At 36.1% G+C, this 19,418-nt stretch overlaps 1 protein-coding gene across 5 annotated transcripts in view; it reads left to right on the forward strand.

Moving 5' to 3' along the window:
• AP-1gamma (adaptor protein complex 1, gamma subunit) overlaps nucleotides 1-19,418 on the forward strand; it is a 104,727-nt gene that overhangs the window by 10,999 nt on the left and 74,310 nt on the right. For all 5 annotated transcript variants that reach the window (XM_069829373.1, XM_069829210.1, XM_069829539.1 and 2 more), the window contains one exon: nucleotides 17,211-17,272. In XM_069829373.1, the coding sequence (XP_069685474.1) occupies nucleotides 17,211-17,272 (62 nt within the window). The remainder of the gene's footprint in view (nucleotides 1-17,210; nucleotides 17,273-19,418) is intronic.

A 19,418-nucleotide genomic window follows, 5' to 3' on the forward strand; every position in this document is an offset into this window, starting at 1 on the left:
TGCTACAAAATATACGACGACAAAATAGCTTTTAGATGGCAATAGAATGAATCTAGTGGGCTGTGAACACCAAAGTTGAAGCTTGGGCAACTCTCCTTTCGCGATCCCGGGCTCCGGCAAGCTTTTCGTTAATTGTGAATGCTCACATTTAAATGTACACATCTTAACAATTTTACCGTTTTCGTTTTCGTTCCGATTCTCGTTTCCGGTTTATTGTGAACCAGCCTTTAGGCGTTGGATAAGTAACAAATTATAATTATATAATTTTAATATATATATATATATATATATATATATATATATATATATGTATATATATATATATATATATATATTTTTTTTTTTTTTTCATTTTAAATGTGTATTTTCGTCTTTTTGAAGTTTCAGGATTATTTAGAAGTGTTCACGGGACTATTGTGATAAAATAATTTCACATTTTACTTCTGTAAACTTAAGAGGAATATTAAAACGTAATTAATCATCGTGTCTGTTTAGCTCAGTTGACTAACGCGTGTTATAAAATCCTATTAAACCCAACTTCGCAGGTTCAAGTCTCCTCGCCTCCCAAAAGGTAAATTATTACAAATTAAAAAAAAGTACATATTAGATATGGATGCAGTGCGCAAATTACGACGTAGCAGATAGAGAAAAGAGAAGGAGATTGAGTGTATGTATATTTAAGAAATGGTAATGAAGAAGTAGAGGTAGTGACATCTAGTAACTAATATATTAACTTCTTGATTAATGGTTCAATGAAAAAGTATACGTGTGTATCCGGGTACTAGGAAAATACTAATGAACTGTGAGATAAAGTTCAAACTGTGAGGTAAAGTCTTTATCTCACTAGTGGAATAAAGTAATGTTGAATAAAAGCCTACTTTACAAACGCAAAAGTATTTAGTAAAGGCATGTTTTTCGTTATGGTCATGGATAAACTATATTATTTATGTAATTTAATGACACTTACTAAGAATTTTATTTGCAGGACAAGTTCTGGCTTAATGGAGGAGTAGTAAAATTGTAATGTAAAGTAGGTACTTGTAGAAAACTTGTGCACTTCTGTTTAATCTCTACAAATCTTACAAAAACTGCCAGGGCAATAATTATGTTTACTAGTTCAAGCATATAAAGATAAGCTTGTGGGCTACCATCACAACTCTCAAGCTTAACCATTACCATAAAAAAATTCAAAACTTTTAGATCTACTTGTAATGCACTTGGAAAATTTAGGATACACTGAATGGTACTATACAGGGTGATCCTTTCGCTGAACAGGTCAAATATTTCTTGAGAAACATTAACATTGACTGTAATAGAGGAGTATTGAAATTATAATGGCAGAAGAAATTGAAGTGCTTACATACGCGGCACGTCCAGAAAATAAGTTTCCCTGGGGCCGTTTACAGAAAGAAAATACAATTTCCTGGACAGATTTATTGGAACAAATACAGCAGTTGTTGAGCTAGTTTTCAACAGAGAGATGCAGACGGCTGACACACACTGTTTCCGACCCCAGACGGCAGACTTCTATGACATAGAGATACATAAGTTGGTCCCACGGTGTGACAAATGTCTCAATTCCGGTGAGGTATATACTGAAAAATAGCTCGACAATTGCTGTATATGTTTCAATAAATATTTTCATGAAACTGTGTTTTCTTTATGTAAACGGCCCCGGGGAAACTTACTTTTGTATTTGTTCGTGCATAATTCTACACATGGTGCTCAAAAATGGCCATCATGAGTTCTAATACAGACTTCTAAGCACTGCATCATGAACTGTTACTCTTTCCCATATTCCAAATGTCTGTTGTGTCTGCTGACATCTTCTTCAACACGCTTGGAAAGAAGTTTATTGTTCTCAATAAGGGTTTAATACACAACTGCTTTTCAATGTCCCCATAAATAAAAAGTCAATGCTTCATTCGCACTGCAATTATCACGTCCATACACGAAGTGCACAGCTGCCATTTTCTGATTTGAATACAGGGTGATAGTCCACACCTGTGGAGTAACGGTCAGCGCGTCTGTCCGCGAAACCAGGTGGCCCGGGTTCGAATCCCGGTCGGGGCAAGTTACCTGGTTGAGGTTTTTCCAGGGTTTTCCCTCAACCCAATACGAGCAAATGCTGGGTAACTTTCGGTGCTGGACCCCGGACTCATTTCACCGGCATTATCACCTTCATATCATTCAGACGCTAAATAACCTAGATGTTGATACAGCGTCGTAAAATAACCCAATAAAAAATACAGGGTGATTCACGAAATTCTCCTCCGGTTTACGAAGGTGATTTCTGAGGTTATTTGGATCAAAAATGTAAATAAATTAATGGGATCGCATTCATAATTACGGAGTTACATCATTTTTCGAAATGCGTGATAGTGAACAATAAGCATAACTTGCATGTCTGACGAGACGATAATCTCTATGCCACTTTAGAATCTAATTTTCAACACCAGTTCAGTCTCAGTGTGGTATATTCTGGATGACCAACTGCTGAGGCCGTTCATTTTCCCTGAACACTTAACTGGTGAGATGTACCTTCACTTTTTACAAGAACAGTTACCACAACTTCTTGAAGATGTTCCCCTGGAAAGAAGACGCCAAATGTACTTCCAACATGATGGGGTGCCTGCTCACTTCTACCGCGCAGTATCAGCTCACTTGGATCATTAATTTCCACAGTGATGGATTGGTCGCGGGGGACGCCATATCACCTGGCCTCCTAGATCCCCAGATTTAACATTCTGGGGGTTGGTGGTAGACATTGTGTATCAGGTTAAGGTACAAACAAAGAAGAGTTGCTTTAGCGCATTCTGGATGCCATGGCAACAATAAGGAACAGACGTGTGAAGCTGTGAAATGCTACACGTGCGGTTCACACCCATCCGAACCATTGCCTTGATATTCAGAGAGAGATTTTCGAAAATGTGATTTAAATCCACTCGAAATGAAAGAGACTGATACACAAACAAGCAGTTGTTTGTGTTTTAAGTTTTTTTTTTTTTTTTTTTTTTTTTGCTAGTGAAATCCTGAAATAATTTTTTTTTCTGATGTTTTCAAATTATCGTAACTCCGTAGTTATGAATGTGATACCATTAATGTATTTACATTTTTTTTTTCGAAATAACTTCAGGAATCACCTCCATAAACCGGGGTAGAATTTCGTGAATCATCCTGTATATTTTGACCAGAAAGTATGCAATAGCAAATAATTACTAACAAATTATTGCAATGATTAGTAAACTGTAGCATAACTTATATTGGATTGGTAAATAAGTTCGTAGCGTTTTTCTGTACTTTCATTTATTTATTAATAGGCTACTATAATAACACAGCTACCATAGCAACGAAAAACGCTACGAACTTATGCACCAACCCATTAGTTTCATGTGAGTGACTTCGATCCGTGTGTATGAAGCCTGTCAGATTCACTGGGATTTGTCTTGGAAACGGTTGTTAAGGTACAGAATCATAGGTTAATGTCCGTAGTGCACTTTTGTTTGGGAAAGGCAGATAATAGGAATTTACTTTCACAATAGGCCTACTGTTGGATATGTGCCAAATAGGTTACGTCTTTTGAGGACCTCATTAAAAACTACCTTTAAACTATCTTCTTACGGGATGAAATGTGTAAAATTTTTGTTTTCCACAGCTTTAAGCTACGCTTAATTTTTTGTATGTAGAAATATCTTGAGCAACAGTAACAAATATAAATGACACTCGGAAGGAAATTAAACACAGAATAAATATGGGAAATGCCTGCTATTATTCGGTTGAGAAGCTCTTATCATCTAGTCTGTCAAAAAATCTGAAAGTTAGAATTTATAAAACAGTTATATTACCGGTTGTTCTTTATGGTTGTGAAACTTGGACTCTCACTTTGAGAGAGGAACAGAGATTAAGGGTGTTTGAGAATAAGGTGCTTAGGAAAATATTTGGGGCTAAGAGGGATGAAGTTACAGGAGAATGGAGAAAGTTACACAATACAGAACTGCACGCATTGTATTCTTCACCTGACATAATTAGGAACATTAAATCCAGACGTTTGAGATGGGCAGGGCATGTAGCACGTATGGGCGAATCCAGAAATGAATATAGAATGTTAGTTGGGAAGCCGGAGGGGAAAAAGACCTTTAGGGAGACCGAGACGTAGATGGGAGGATAATATTAAAATGGATTTGAGGGAGGTGGGATTTGATGATAGGGAATGGATTAATCTTGCTGAGGATAGGGACCAATGGCAGGCTTATGTGAGGGCGGCAATGAACCTCCGGGTTCCTTAAAAGCCAGTAAGTAAGTAAGCAACCTTTTGTAATTAAATCAATGCATCCATATTTCATTAGTAGTATCAGTTTAATAGTTTGAGCAGTTTTTTAGTTAGTAAATTAAAAAAGTAGACTTTTTCAAAATGTATCTGGGTCTGCTCCACAAAATATAAGGTACAGGTCTAAAAAAAAAAATTGTACAGCCTCTTTGCCATGCATATAATTTAAATTTTATTTTTTTAATTAATAAAAAAGGCTCTTTAGTTTTGTGAACCATACTTTCCAGAACATGCATTAAACATTTCAACTTCTTTGCGTGAAATTTGCTGGCGCTTATAGTATGTGAATGTAATTCATTCGTAGTGTTCAGCCCAAGGGCAGGTCTTTCACTCAAACCCAGCTTTCTCCAGTCTTTCCTATTTTCTGCCTTCCTCTTAGTCTCCACATACTATCCATGTATCTTAACGTCGTCTATAATCTGATATCTTCTTCTGCCGCGAACTCTTCTCCCTTTCACCATTCCTTCCAGTGCATCCTTCAGTAGACAGTTTCATCTCATTCAGACGCTAGATAACCAAAGCAGTTGATAAAGCATCGTAAAATAACCAATTAAAGAAAAAACCATATTGCTCTTCCCTCGGCCTTTTCAACTACTCCTCCCAGTTTGTGCATTGAATTTTGAAACGTCCTGTAGTAACTTTAGACCCAACTTGTAAACCATTGCTTCTGCTTGGAATGTAGCACTGGTATTATATTCAATCGATCACTCTGTGTACTCCTTCACAGACTGTATTAAATGCTTGCTTTGAGTCAGAAGCCGGAATATTAGGCCCTACTTACCTGTTACGTGCAAGTTGTGATAGCAGTCTTGTGATGTTAAGAAAGGCAGATGGACCGTGGTGCATTTATATGGGAATCGTAAAAAAATTAATTTGCAGGGAGAAATGGTTAAATTATGGTACAGGAAATCGGAGTGCCCTGAAAAATACCTGTTACCAACATCTTTTCTTTTTGTGTCTGTCATAAATTCCATCTGGATTTGAACTTGGTCTCCAGTCTTAAAAACTGATGATCTAACTCTTCAGTTAATTTTGTAACATTTATTATTTTATGCAATCCTAGCGCGTTTGTTATGACGCTATAAATCGTGCACAATTGGCATAATTCTGGCACTGGTGCCAGAAAAGGTTACCTAGTAACTAGTATTCCATGACGTTATCACCGCCTTCACAACACAATTTTATACAACGTACCTGTAAGAAAAAGCTTCAAAACAACAACAAAATAACATTGTCTTAGAAACGGTTACTTAGCAACCATGGAATGTATTACGTCATATCCAGTGCTCCATGGCTAACGAGAAAGACTACGGCGCGACGTCACATTCATAGTCAGAACATGGCCAACACTGAACAAGTTTATATACAGGGTTAGTTAAAAGTCCCGCACCACCTAAATTACTTTTGAAGCATACGGTTCAGTGATATGAATCTTGGTATATGAGGATAACCATATGCCAAGAAGTCAAAAATGGTATTACCGAGTTTTTTCTACTTCCGGTTTAACCGGAAGTAACTCCAACTGTCTTATTTTAAATGGAACACCCAATATATTATTTTATTTTTGAATAGTGCTCATTACGAGCTTTTCAAAAAGTACCCACACTTGATAATTCTGTACAAATTCAGTGTTGCTAAATAAAAATGGAAGTGGTGCAAGATATTCCTAAAGCCTGGTTAAATCATTCCTTAAATGGTTTCTATGATCGAGTGACACATTGTAAAGCAGCTGAGGGCTACCAATTTGAACACATAATTTAGAAGGTGAGCTAGCTTTGTTTTGTTTTTATTAAGGAAGGAGTATTTTATTATTTTAATATTCGATACACTTTTCTGTTTTCTTGACTTAACAACACTGAATTTGTACAGAAGTATCAAGTGTGGGTAATTTTTGAAAAGCTCTTAATGAGCACTATTCAAAAATAAAAGAATATATTGGGTGTTCCATTTAAAATAAGAGAGTTGGAGTTACTTCCGGTTAAACCGGAAGTAGAAAAAACTCGGTAATACCATTATTGAGTTCTTAGTATATGGTTATCCTCACATACAAAGTTTCATGTCACTGAACCATATGCTTGAAAAGTTATTAAGGTGGTGCGGGACTTTTAACTAACCCTGTATAAATGCATGTTTAATATGAGTTTAATATAGCAATTCCTTTGTTTTTTAGAACTTTGAACATGTATTTCTATTAGGCGATTATCAAGATGGCCATGACTAGACCAAGATAACCACGTGACTCCGATTTGTGCCGACGCCTGTCTTTCTCGTTAGCCACGTGCTCATGTCTCTACTACGTTATAACAATACATTTTGTAAATTTATAATAGTTTTTATTTACATATTTTAATGCTAGAATAGCATAAAACGTTGTAACACGTGTATAATCTTCATTATGAACATTCGTGAAAATTAGTGCGCGCATTTACTCTCACGTGCTAAACATTCATTCGTGCCATAATTACAAAGATTATACGCTAGTTACATAACTTACTATAATAATGCTGTATATCACGTGTTTTTCCGGGTATAGGGACAACGAAATTTAACATTGTAATAAGAAACCTATATACCGGGTGTTCATTTCAAAGTGTGTCATGACGTCACTGTTGCTGAGTCAGCGATTTGAAGCGAGTTTCAGCTTTTATGTCAGAGAAGTTGCCTATTAATCAAGGCGTTCAATCTGAACTTGAGAACGTGTACGGTATAACTTGAACGTCGTAGCAACAGATGGCGGTCTGTACGGTCTGTGTGCTACCATAACCTCTTTCGAACTGTGTTTTGTGCAGGCAAGTCGTACCCAGAGTATTTGTTATTATCGGTTGCGTACGGCAACATTCCACAACACAAATCAAATGCTCCGTGTCCATGTTGACCGTCGAAGTTAATGTCAACAAATACTGTACGTAAGTAATAGTCTTGACGCTCTCGACATATCCCGATATTAAGAAAAAACTCATCTCAGTACGTGTTTTCAAATAGTTCACATTCCTGCCACTACCGGCGTTACCGTACGTATCGGTACGTACTCTTCAGAATGAACGCCGTACTTTCTAGGCAACTTCTCTTGCATATAGGTAATTCGCCTTTGCGGAAATGTAGGAAGATTGAACTCTCTAGGCTCATCGGCTAGCCACATGACATATAGCGAGCCATGACACACTTTGAACTGAACACCCAGTATACACAGTGTACCAAAAAAAGGCACAAAATTTGAATGGTTATATTCCAGTAGCTAATGATTTCACTTGAAAGTTTATTTCACAGGCAAATTTCACAGTCCTTGTAGACCGAGAAAGTACTGTAATATTTAATTTTTTATATTTATTAAACATTGTTTTTATTTTTTTGTAAGACAGTGTAAAATCGATCGTTTATGTCGAACTAAGCATTATGGTCTGACGAGTTCAGCAGGCCAAGCCGTTTGTTGTGCTATCATCATTTGTTTTCTTCCGTTTTGAGTTCTCATTTTGTGAATAATGGGTCGCTTAACGAACGAAGACAAGATTTTCATTAAACATTTGCACCAATATGATAATTTATCTGCCCGTCAAATTGTAAGGAACTACGCTCTGGTCTGTTTCAAGTGTACAACGATTGATTAGCAAGATACGGGCATGATATCCCTCCTGAGAGATTATTGCGTGAAAGATCGCATTTCTCAGATTCTCTGATGGTTTCCGCTGGAGTTTCAAACGAGATCTTAATCCTATGGACTATTTTGTATGGAGTCAACTACAAAAAGCAGTTTACTACAAAACAAGAATTCGTAATATTGAACATTTAAGACAACGCCTTCTTGAATGTTGGACCGGCTTGATCAAAGATATCCAGTGCTATTGGACAATGGAGAAGACGCCTACAAATGGTTGTGCGGGCAAATGGCTGTCACATAGAGCATCATTTTTAATTTTGATTATTTGAAAGATCATTAATTATTATTAATTTTACCAACATTCAGTTTCTGCATTTTGAATTAATAAATTGTCTTCAAAAACCACATTTTTCGCATCATTGTGTATTGACCTCCATAAGATTTTAATTGCGCTTCAAGAAACATAATAAAAAGTCCTGCTCATCTTTAAAGTCTACTCTTTCCAACAGTGTATTCATTATATATTGTTATGTATTTCCGAAAATATGTAGAGTACTTCTAATATTGTACTTTTTTAGCCCACTGTGTATATATAGGCTACTTAATCAATGCACCATGTTTAGAAATTAACAGGCTTTGACAATTTGTAAAACAAGAGACCGTCATTTGTGGTTGCTAAGTCAAAGCCTGATGTTCTCTTGTTTTACAAATTGTCAAAGCCTGCTAATTTCTAAACATGGCCCACTGATTAAGTTATTTCATTGTTTTTATACATATGTTTCTTATGGAAAAAATCTGAAAACAAACGAAATACGTACGTAATCGTATTAAAGTTTTATTTTAAAGAAATCTCTTAGGACATTTGGAAGTTAATAACATTTGTAAAGACTCGTAAATCATTTAGAGCCCTTACGTATGTACGTATGATCAGTTCTCACTGTACGGGCTATTCCAAATGAAATCGATCAGTAAAAAACCTCGCATTTTTTTATACTCTAATTTTTTCCCTACTTATACAAGGTGCTGAGGAGAGTGCATTTTCAAAAATATACTATCGAAAGTCAAACGGTTTTCGTATTATTGAGCGACAAATTTAGCGTATTTTATAAAAACAAGCCTCTTTCAGCGCTCAGAACTCTGGAACCATTTACTGCAGAACATTGAACGAGAGCTCATTTTGAAACTGACATTTGGCAGGTTATGTTAAGAAGTAATCCTTATTTTTATTTTACACAGAGAGACAGATAATCTGATTTTACTTACTTTTAGGCTTTTTGGCCATTTGTAAAAATGTAAAAAAATACTGAGAAAAAAACTTGCATTATTAAGAGGGATTCGGCATTGTTTGCTTAGTGGTACGGCAATACGTTTCGAGGGTATTAAATAGATTATTTTCACACGCCTAGACTTGAACGGCGCAGTACCGCACGCACTGGCCGAGAGCTGAAGATAAGCTAGCGTTGGTCGTCATTTTACTCCTGTGTTACCTGTGATAAAGCTAGCACAGCCATGACTGCTAGACGACATATCACGTGTTTGTCTCCTGGCCTTGCTTGTCTCAGCTAGTTAGTTCACGCGCGTACTATTTATTTTCTTTATTTGATATTTTCAATACTTTCTTATCAACGTACCACCAGTAAAAAGTATGTGTTTATTTGTACTTTCAATGCGGAATCTAACTATATATTTTCGAAATATTTTTTCCTAGGCAAAGGCGTCTTAATGAGGAAAAATCTAAATTTCTCCATTTCCATAAAAAGTTAGGAAATCTGTGTATGTGTCAATATAAACTTTAATTTCTCAGCATCAAAATAAACCATGATTTTGATCATTGGGTGAAAGGGTTTCGGAGCTACAACAGTTTAAAGTTTCTAATTTTATGAAAATACGATAAATTTAAATATTTTAAATTTGAACACTATGAAGTTCTGATGCCTCAAACTTTGCACAAAGCATTGTATCACAGTTATCTACGTACAAAAAAGTTTCATTGTATATAGAAATTGTAAGGTCAATTTTCTCTATATTTCGGTCGATTTGAGATGGAATAGCTCGTACCTAAGAAAATAACTCGTGAATGACAGCCCGTTCATCTCACTGTGACATATTTTACATGGATTACAACAGCTGTAACATAGAAAGCAATTTTATAAAATCGTATTACACAGTTATATAATATTGTGACTTATTTTGTTTACACCTTGTATTATTTTGTCTTCGGGCTATTTTGATACGTGTGCAATTAATCACGCCTGCTTTTATCTCGGTTATAAACTCTCGTAAGAAGTTCGTATCTTGGCAACAGCTGTGTTTACATTTAAGGCGTTTTTACAGTCATGTGCTATCTATCGTGTTATGAATCACTTGAAAAGAGATAACGTATACAGAATGGTGATTCGGAACACGCACCAAAGGGATTATTTCAAACGTAGAATTTATATCGTATATTTCCGCAGATAAGACGAGGTATAAATTTAGAGCACAATATTTTGATTTTAGCTTTTACCTCTCCTTCGAGACGATCCCCCAATCTATCAACGTCATAGGAAAAAGTGAAAGTGGGAAAAAAAAAAAAAAAAAAAAAATTCTTAAAAATGTTTGAAATTTCTAACCTACAGGGTGATTCACGAGGATATACCGTCACTCAACGGAGCTTATTTCCGAAGACATTCTGAGCAAAAAATGTCATATGAACATTTGTCCTAATCTCAATGTTTTCAGAGTTACACTAATTTGAATTTGTTAGTAAAATATCTGTTTTTCTTTAGTTTTAAGGGTAAAAAAATATTACAAATAGAGAATGAACTATTCAGAAGTATCAATTCTTTAATTGACTAGTGTTCTGAAACTAAAAATGTATTCTTAATTGCTTTGTCTAGATTTCGTTTGTGAAATTTTAACTAAAAATCATATTCTTACGTACTTACTTACTGACTTTTAAGGAACCCGGAGGTTCATTGCCGCCCTCACATAAGCCCGCCATTGGTCCCTATCCTGAGCAAGATTAATCCATTCTCTATCATATCCCACCTCCCTCAAATCCATTTTAATATTATCTTCCCATCTACGTCTTGGCCTCCCTAAAGGTCTTTTTCCTTCCGGCCTCCCAACTAACACTCTATATGCATTTCTGATTCGCCCATACGTGCTACATGCCGTGCCCATCTCAAACGTCTGGATTTAATGTTCCTAATTATGTCAGGTGAAGAATACAATGCGTGCAATTCTGTGTTGTGTAACTTTCTCCATTCTCCTGTAACTTCATCCCTCTTAGCCCCAAATATTTTCCTAAGCACCTTATTCTCAAATATCCTTAACCTATGTTCCTCTCTCAAAGTGAGAGTCCAAGTTTCACAACCATAAAGAACAACCGGTAATATAACTGTTTTGTAAATTCTAACTTTCAGATTTTTTGACAGCAGACTGGATGATAAAAGCTTCTCAACCGAATAATAACAGCATTTCCTCCCGAGTGTCATTTATATTTGTTAACTGTTGCTCCAAGATATTTGAATTTTTCCACCTCTTCGAAGGATAAATCTCCAACTTTTATAGTTTCATTTCGTACAATATTCTGATCACGAGACATAATCATATACTTAGTCTTTTCGGGATTTACTTCCAAACCTATCGCTTTACTTGCTTCAAGTAAAATTTCCATATTTTCCCTAATTGTTTGTGGATTTTCTCCTAACATATTCACGTCATCCTCATAGACAAGCAGCTGATGTAACCCGTTCAATTCCAAACCCTCTGTGTTATCCTGGACTTTCCTAATGGCATATTCTAGAGCAAAGTTAAAAAGTAAAGGTGATAGTGCATCTCCTTGCGTTAGCCCGCAGTGGATTGGAAAAGCATCATATAGAAACTGGCCTATACGGACTCTGCTGTAAGTTTCACGAAGGCACATTTTAATTAATCGAATCGTATAATACAATGTTAAAAATCGTCTGTAGTTAGATTTTTTAAATATATAATATGAAGTGAAATTCTACGAAATTCAGTTCCGAAATTACGATAATCAGTCTGCATTTTACCGCAAGCAAACCGTCGCTTCGTCTTCAGGTGAAGAAGAAGGGCCAGAACACTCCGAGAAACCGTGACTCATTTGAAATAAGAATGCTAATGTGATTTCTGATTAAACCAGAAATGATATTTAAATAACACCTATAAAAGTGTTTTTGTATTTTAAATTGCATAAACACGTCCCCAAGATTCACGTAAATCGTAGCATGATTGTAAAATACATTTGGAGTCTACTGGTGTATTAACCTCATCATCTTTGAATTCATCGAAGTATTACCTCATAGAAGAGAGACATATTCTACTATATTACCGTAGTTAATATTTGAGCAGTGTAGAAATAATGATTTTCTTTACAGAATGTCAGTTTAGAAATGTTTGTCTAGGAACTTTATTTTGTTAAAATTACTTCCCAAGATTAGCTATTTGGTATTTCCCATTGATTAACGTCGACGACTTATTTTAGAGTTATGGGAATTTCCGTTTACTGTGTGTTTGTTTATGACTGAGCGTTTACTTGAAGGACTTGTTTTTAACATTGTTAACATTAATTCCTTCACGTACAAAACATCGCTTGGAAGTGCCGACACAAAGAGGAAAGTGCCAATTCTACAAGTAAGTGCATCAGAATCATTAACGCAACGAATAAAAAAAAAAAAGTTTCTTCAAATCTCCAAAATTCAAGTACTGGTAGTACTTAAAACATTATACTTCAAATAACAAATGACAAACGATAAACAATCTCTATACTGAAATAACAAATGACAAACGATAAACAATCTCTATACTGAAATAACAAATCACAAACGATAAAAAATCTCCTAAAAATGTAGTGTTACGGTAACGAACAAAAAACGATACGAATTTATGCATCATCCTAATAAAATAGGTACAATCGCGATCACATTTTCTACCAATATAATGTGCTTCGTAACTTTCAAAAGTGTAGAAATAACCCTTTTAATATAATATGACTTCGTCTCCAATAGTGACCATGAAGAAGAGTTCATACGTAGGAAGAGGAGGACTTTTAGGCCAAGGATAAAGTTAATATTGATTTTCAAGAATTCCAGTTCAAAGGTAGATTTCGCATGTCAATAATTACATTTGAAACATAGCTTGTTATAACAGTGCCTTATTTACGTCCTGCGACACAGAGGATTTTGCCTATAATCAAGAGAAGGGTATTTTAATAGTAATCAAACACTGTGTTTTAAAAAAAAAAATAATTAAAAAAGATAATACATAAATACATACAATAACTCTCTTCTTAAAGTATGGCCAAATTGTGTCTTACGTAGTCTGTTATTTCCATCCTTATTCTTTTGTCCTACAACACTAGTTGATTGAGAACACAGTCTTCTAGAGTTCTTTCCATATATTTGATTTTACTTCCGTCGTCAAATTGAAAGAAAACTGTCCACATAATATAACCTTTTCTTTTTTTTTACTGTAATTTATCAAGAAACATGATGAGAAGATCGTTTCGCGCCATTTATACAACAATGAAAAACATAAAAGTTGAGTATCGTATGCTTCATAGACTGCGATTGCCTTTACGTAACTAAATACGAGTATATACAGGGACATCATTTTATTTTTACTTCAATTTTTATTGTACCTGAGTTTTTGAATGTACTTCACTCCCACCCCTTCTACTAATGAAGTTCAACCGTTCTCCACACAGATCCAAGACCGCATATACAGTCATAGTAGCCTTACGGTCATAGTAAACAGTACGTTCCAAAAATATGTTCGCGTTTTCCAGTGACGAAAGAGCTTTCAATATTGAATCATTTTCGCACAGGTACTGCCATCCATTTGCCTACGTCGTATCCCGGTTTCCCCCACCAGCTTTTATTCGTCAGCTAGTGGCTGGGCTGTCTTAGCTCTTTTCTGAGAACATTAATTTCTGTTAGGAATTGGACGTCTACGTAATATTATACAACTGTTTAAAATAACTTAAATAGAAGGACCTCGTTAAGTAATTAACTGTCACGTGATTTCCTCCCTTTCTACGACCCTACGACATAACCACTTGGACGGACAGTAGATAGCATGTCTGAGTAATTTTATCTTTTCGGATCGGGCAGAAGTGAAGATTGAATTTACAGTACGTAAGGTACTCTTTTATAGAGTAGGTACAGAATTATTTCAACATGAGTTACTAGTACGAAGAACGAAACTGGTAATTGGAATTAGATGCAATAGTCTATAGTGCAATAATATACACATTAGAGCTGAAGCCTGTATCGAAATGAACGGCCACCATTTTTAAAAATGTGTTTAAATATCCATATTATGATTATTTTTCAATTTAACTTCATTCTCTATATTGTACGCTAATGTGCTGTAGACAGTATAATATACACTGCATAATGAATACGTCCACATGGACAGCTCAGTTCGTGAGTAAAAACACTCTTTGTTAAGACTGTACTGTATCTTGATTAAACAAAAACCGAATGAAAATGATCAAACTAAAAATCGCAATATTTCCTAGTTTACGTAAATGGATGAACTACTTTTCTTCCCTCCTATACCTAGTAAAGTGATTTGTTTGTATATTACGCCAGTATCATCGAACTCCAGCCGTGGAAGGGGGTAGCAAACGGCGCTGATCCAGAGGTATAGGCAAGTTAATATTAAAAATATTAGTAAAAATAAAATGATGTCCCTGTACAATGAAATAATACTTAAAACTGATTTTAGTGTTATAACTAGGCCTTGGAACTTCATGCATTGCATGTTTTTATTGATTTAGCATATTGAAAAAGTAAAAGTGGATCTTTGCCGATCATGATTTTTATGTTCGAATGAAGTCAACTTTATTTTTGCATATACAGGGCTTTCATTTCAAAACTTCCCAGTCTAAATAACTAATTATTATTTAAATTGAATTCAATTTAAACAAAAAACACGTCAATTAAGATATTGAGGGGGAAGTCTGAAGCCAGGCTTAATTGCATTTTAGATTTCACCCCCCACCCCACAGCCTCCCCACTTTGAAATTTCAAATGGCACCTCTATATTTGCACCTCTACGTTGTTGCGAAATGTTTATGTCCAGTTCTTGTTGGTGATTATTTTTTTGTAGTTGCTTGATATACAGGGTGTCCGGGACAAAATTTACCAATAAGAAAGTTTAATAACTCACCAAATAATTGATGGATGAAAATGCTGTTTGCGGGAATTGACAAAGGGACTTCCAAAGTTTCGAATGACCACTAATAAACTTCTATGTGTGCACCTCTTGTAGCACGACAGATGTCCAGGCGATATTCAAGTTCTTGCCATGTGTTTCGTAACATCTCTGGAGTGACAGTTGCACAAGCAGCGACAATTCTCCGACGCAGATCCTCCAAATCTGCCACTACAGTCTTGTACACAATGTCTTTTATGTATCCCCAAAAAAAGAAGTCCAGTGGGGTTAGGTCTGGGGATCTGGGAGGCCATGCTGTAGGTCCACCTCGATCAGTCCATCACTGAGGAAAGCATTCATTCAGGTGATCTATAACATGTAATGTATAGTGAGGCGGAGCTCCGTCTTGTTGGAAAACATATCCCTGTGGAATTTGAGGAATGGCGTAATTTTGCAGCATATCAAGATACACATTTCCATTGATAGTGTTTTCCACAAAAAAAGAACGGTCCAATCACAGTTTCATGTGTAAGTCCGCACCAAACATTAATCTTAGGGATGTCTCTTTCCAATTCCCTCACTACATGCGGATTTTCTGATCCCCAGATGCGACAATTATGCCTGTTGACGATCTCACAGACGTGGATGGTGGACTCATCACTAAACACGACCTTCTGCAGATATCCATTTTCAATATCAATTTTCAACAGCATGTCACTAGCGAAATCATATCGTGCAGGCAAGTGGTTTGGTTTCAACTTTTGAACCAATTGAATCTTGTATGCATGCAGGCGTAACCTCTTGTGCAGAACATCGTGGATAGTTGACTTTGGAATTGCAAGTTCCCTGCTGGCATGGCGAACAGACTTACACGGGCTCCGTTGGAATTCTGTTGACTTGCGCTTCTGTCACTTTCTTCCCGCGTGGTGTTTTCTCTCAAGAAGCTTTCTATGCCAAGTTGTTATTGTGTGCCTATCTGGTGGTTGCTTCTCAGGCCACTGTTGTCTAAATCTTCTCTCCACTATCTTCGGATACTTGAATTCGGCAAGCCAATAGCAGCATTGAACTTTTTGCTGCACTGTGAACGCCATTTTAATTACAGCTATGTCAACAACAATGACCAAATGTTGCCAACATCACACATAAAACTTAAAATGTCCCTCTTTCATTTGCTGCAAATTTCATTTTCTTATCTCCATTATTACACGAGTTATTAAACTTTCTTATTGGTAAATTTTGTCCCGGACACAGTGTATTGTTTTACTGAGCTAAATGACAAAGGTTTCCGTGGGTTTATTTTGAGATTGGCACCCTTCTTAGCTAATGTGTCAGCCTGTTCATTCCCATGTAGATTACAATGTCCTGGGATCCACTGTAACACAACTGTTTTGCCATGGTCTTTTAAATTTTCAAGTATTTTTTGACAATTATTGATTTGTTCTGTGTAGGGGTGGTCAGTTTTATTTGTGGACAAAATGGCTGCTTTTGAGTCTGAGAGGATGACGGTGTTTGTGAATTTGTCCATATGGAATAAAAGTTGATTTAAGGCAACATGTATAGCTTCAATTTCTCCATCATAGGCAGATAGATTATAACAAATATAATGCCTGCTAATTTCTGAACATAGTCCACTGATTAAGTTATTTCTTCATTGTTTTTATACACAGGTTCCTTATGGCAATCTTAAATCTCTATGTCCCATGCCCAGAAAAACAGAAGCTATATTTAAACTGTACGATTTATAACAAAAGTAGATATTTTACTTCAGGATTATACTAAAATACCTTTTGGGTGCAACTCAAAATACGAAAGTTCATCATGTTATTGCATTGGTACAAAAAAAATAAGGTTTTTGTTGTCATCTTGATTTGTTTTTGCAGACTGATGACCATTTTACTGCTGGTATCAGATTTCAGGTGCTAAATATGTACTTCTTGTGAGAATGATACATGTATTAATAACCGTAGCAGTGTAGCTTTTATTTTTAGATGTGTTTTCTTTATTTTAGAATCAGCATATTAGAAGACTTTTACACTGCAAGACTTTTTTTCTTCCTCCTCGCCTTCTGTCCTGAAACTTCTAAAATACACAATTATTTTAGAAATTTTATTAACTTTTTTTCAGGTTTAATCCAGCCTTCAACATGGCTGCAATTAGACAAGTCATAAATGAAGCCGTGGAAAGGGGTAAGTAAAAAAAAAATATTTCTTTATTATGAAACTGAAATTTCAATAGAGCTATCAATGCAATAAAGTCTTCGAATGAAACTTAGTTAAAAAATTACAAGGAACCAATTCTTTCGTACTGCAGTGAAGCATGGACCATTTGTAAAGGAGGTGAAAGAAGAATTACAGCAGTGGAAGTAAGATTTATGTACCGCACAGCAGATACAAATGCACTACAGACATTTTCTGGCTACCTCAAAATCTGTGCTTCAGTGGCTAGTCATGATAATATCTTTGAAAAATATTGGAGTGCAAGAGGTCAAATGACTTTATTGTCAAACGCCTGGCATTAGAAAACAACAACAACATTTTCTGGCTTCCAGATCGGGAGGTCCCAGATTCGATTCCCGAGCTGGGCTCTCGGTGAATTTTTCTTGAAGAAGAAGAATTCCCTTGGTGTCTAGAGTCTGGAAATTTATGTGAATGTGAGTGTGATTGTGAGCGTGCCGGGTTAATATTAATTAACCAATCATCACATATGAAGAGTCCACTGCAAGAATGATGGATGTCACTTTCTTGTCGAAAATGAACCAAGACTGTCAATGCATAGCTTAAGACATATAGAATGTACATAGAGAGTTATATGGCATTAACACTGATAGTCATTGTCCAGTAATGATCGGAAAATCACAGTTAAGCTTTGAGCGCTAAGCATTTCAAACTTTCAATTGCTCCTCCTGCAAAATGTATTCCAAATGACATCCATCATTCTTGCAGTGGACTCTTCATATATAAAATACATCAGGACTGTCGCTGGGCAGTAACCTGAACACACGTTTCAGCGTCACATTGTTGACAAGTAACTCCATCTGTTAGCACAACCATAAAGCATCTAATAGATGCTAGAGAGTTACCAACAACGGAAAAAAAAAAACTACAGACTTTTAGCAGTACAATTTTGGAAATATTAAACTTTTTTCCCCTCCATTACGTATCTTGTACAGTAATGAAAATTAGTATGTGTAAAACATTGTCCTTCTGCTATATGAATATTTTTACGATTTAAAAAAGCGATATGGGTTGGCCCTTTTGACCCATTCTGGCTTCAAGATTTTGTATCGTAATTGAAATTGTTTTGAAATCTTGAAGCGATTGAGTGCAATAATTCTTTACGTGGGTGGCATATCAGCTCACTGTGAGTGAAATAGTTTTTACATGGTTGAGGTACCAACTCACTGCACAACTCCCTACCAGGAGGACCAGGTACTTTTATTCTGAGTTATCTTTTCCTAGACAGGTTGTATTCACATCGACTTCAAGCCTTGTTTGTCCATCTTTGTCCCCTGGAAGATAGGATGACTCACTTGCTGTGTCTTTTTGGAAATTCAGCTGTTGAGGTCTTCGTCTATATCCCTCATCCCTTAGCAGGAACTTTCCATATTTATAGTCCCTGGAGAGAAGTTCCCCCCCCCCCCAACCTGAAGGGCTAGAGACACCACTTGTTGATTATCATGCTTGAATAAGTTAATTGGCCAGCAGTGGCGGCTTGTGATATTTGATGTTGGGGGTTCACATATTGAACATCGGTACTCATAAATAAGTCACGACATTAATTTATAGCATTACTGTTTTCGTGTACATAAACTCGTTCTCAGAAAAAATAGACATAAAATCAAACTGTAAGAATCAAATACTCACCTAACCCAGTAATTCGGAAGAGGGTGGTGTTGCTGTTGAGTGTTTGTAGTGAAAATCCATCGTTCTGTCCTTTTTTGTTGAAAATATATTGATCACTCTCTCGTTGAAATTCACACATTCTGTAACCATGGATTTTTTAATGGATACCATTGCTAAGGCCGTTAGACGTTCTTCCTCCATTGTACTTCGAAGAAACGTTTTCACCTGAGTTTGACTGTGTAACGTTTTATTAGCACTTCCTAATTTAGAGCAAAACGGGGGGGGGGGGGGGGGGCATAGAATGTTATACAGAACTCTGTTATTTAACAAACACACTTTGAACTATATAAAGCTCCTGATATCAGGGATAAAACGCAGAATATGTAATGCACATGCTGGCTTCTATCCGCTCTGCACAGCAACACTCCACGATATGAACAACTCAAGACCGCGCTTTCGAATGCGCCCTGTAATCAGCATTAGGTGATTC

Source organism: Periplaneta americana, chromosome 1 (assembly GCF_040183065.1).
Source record: "Periplaneta americana isolate PAMFEO1 chromosome 1, P.americana_PAMFEO1_priV1, whole genome shotgun sequence".
Lineage (NCBI taxonomy): Eukaryota > Metazoa > Arthropoda > Insecta > Blattodea > Blattidae > Periplaneta > Periplaneta americana.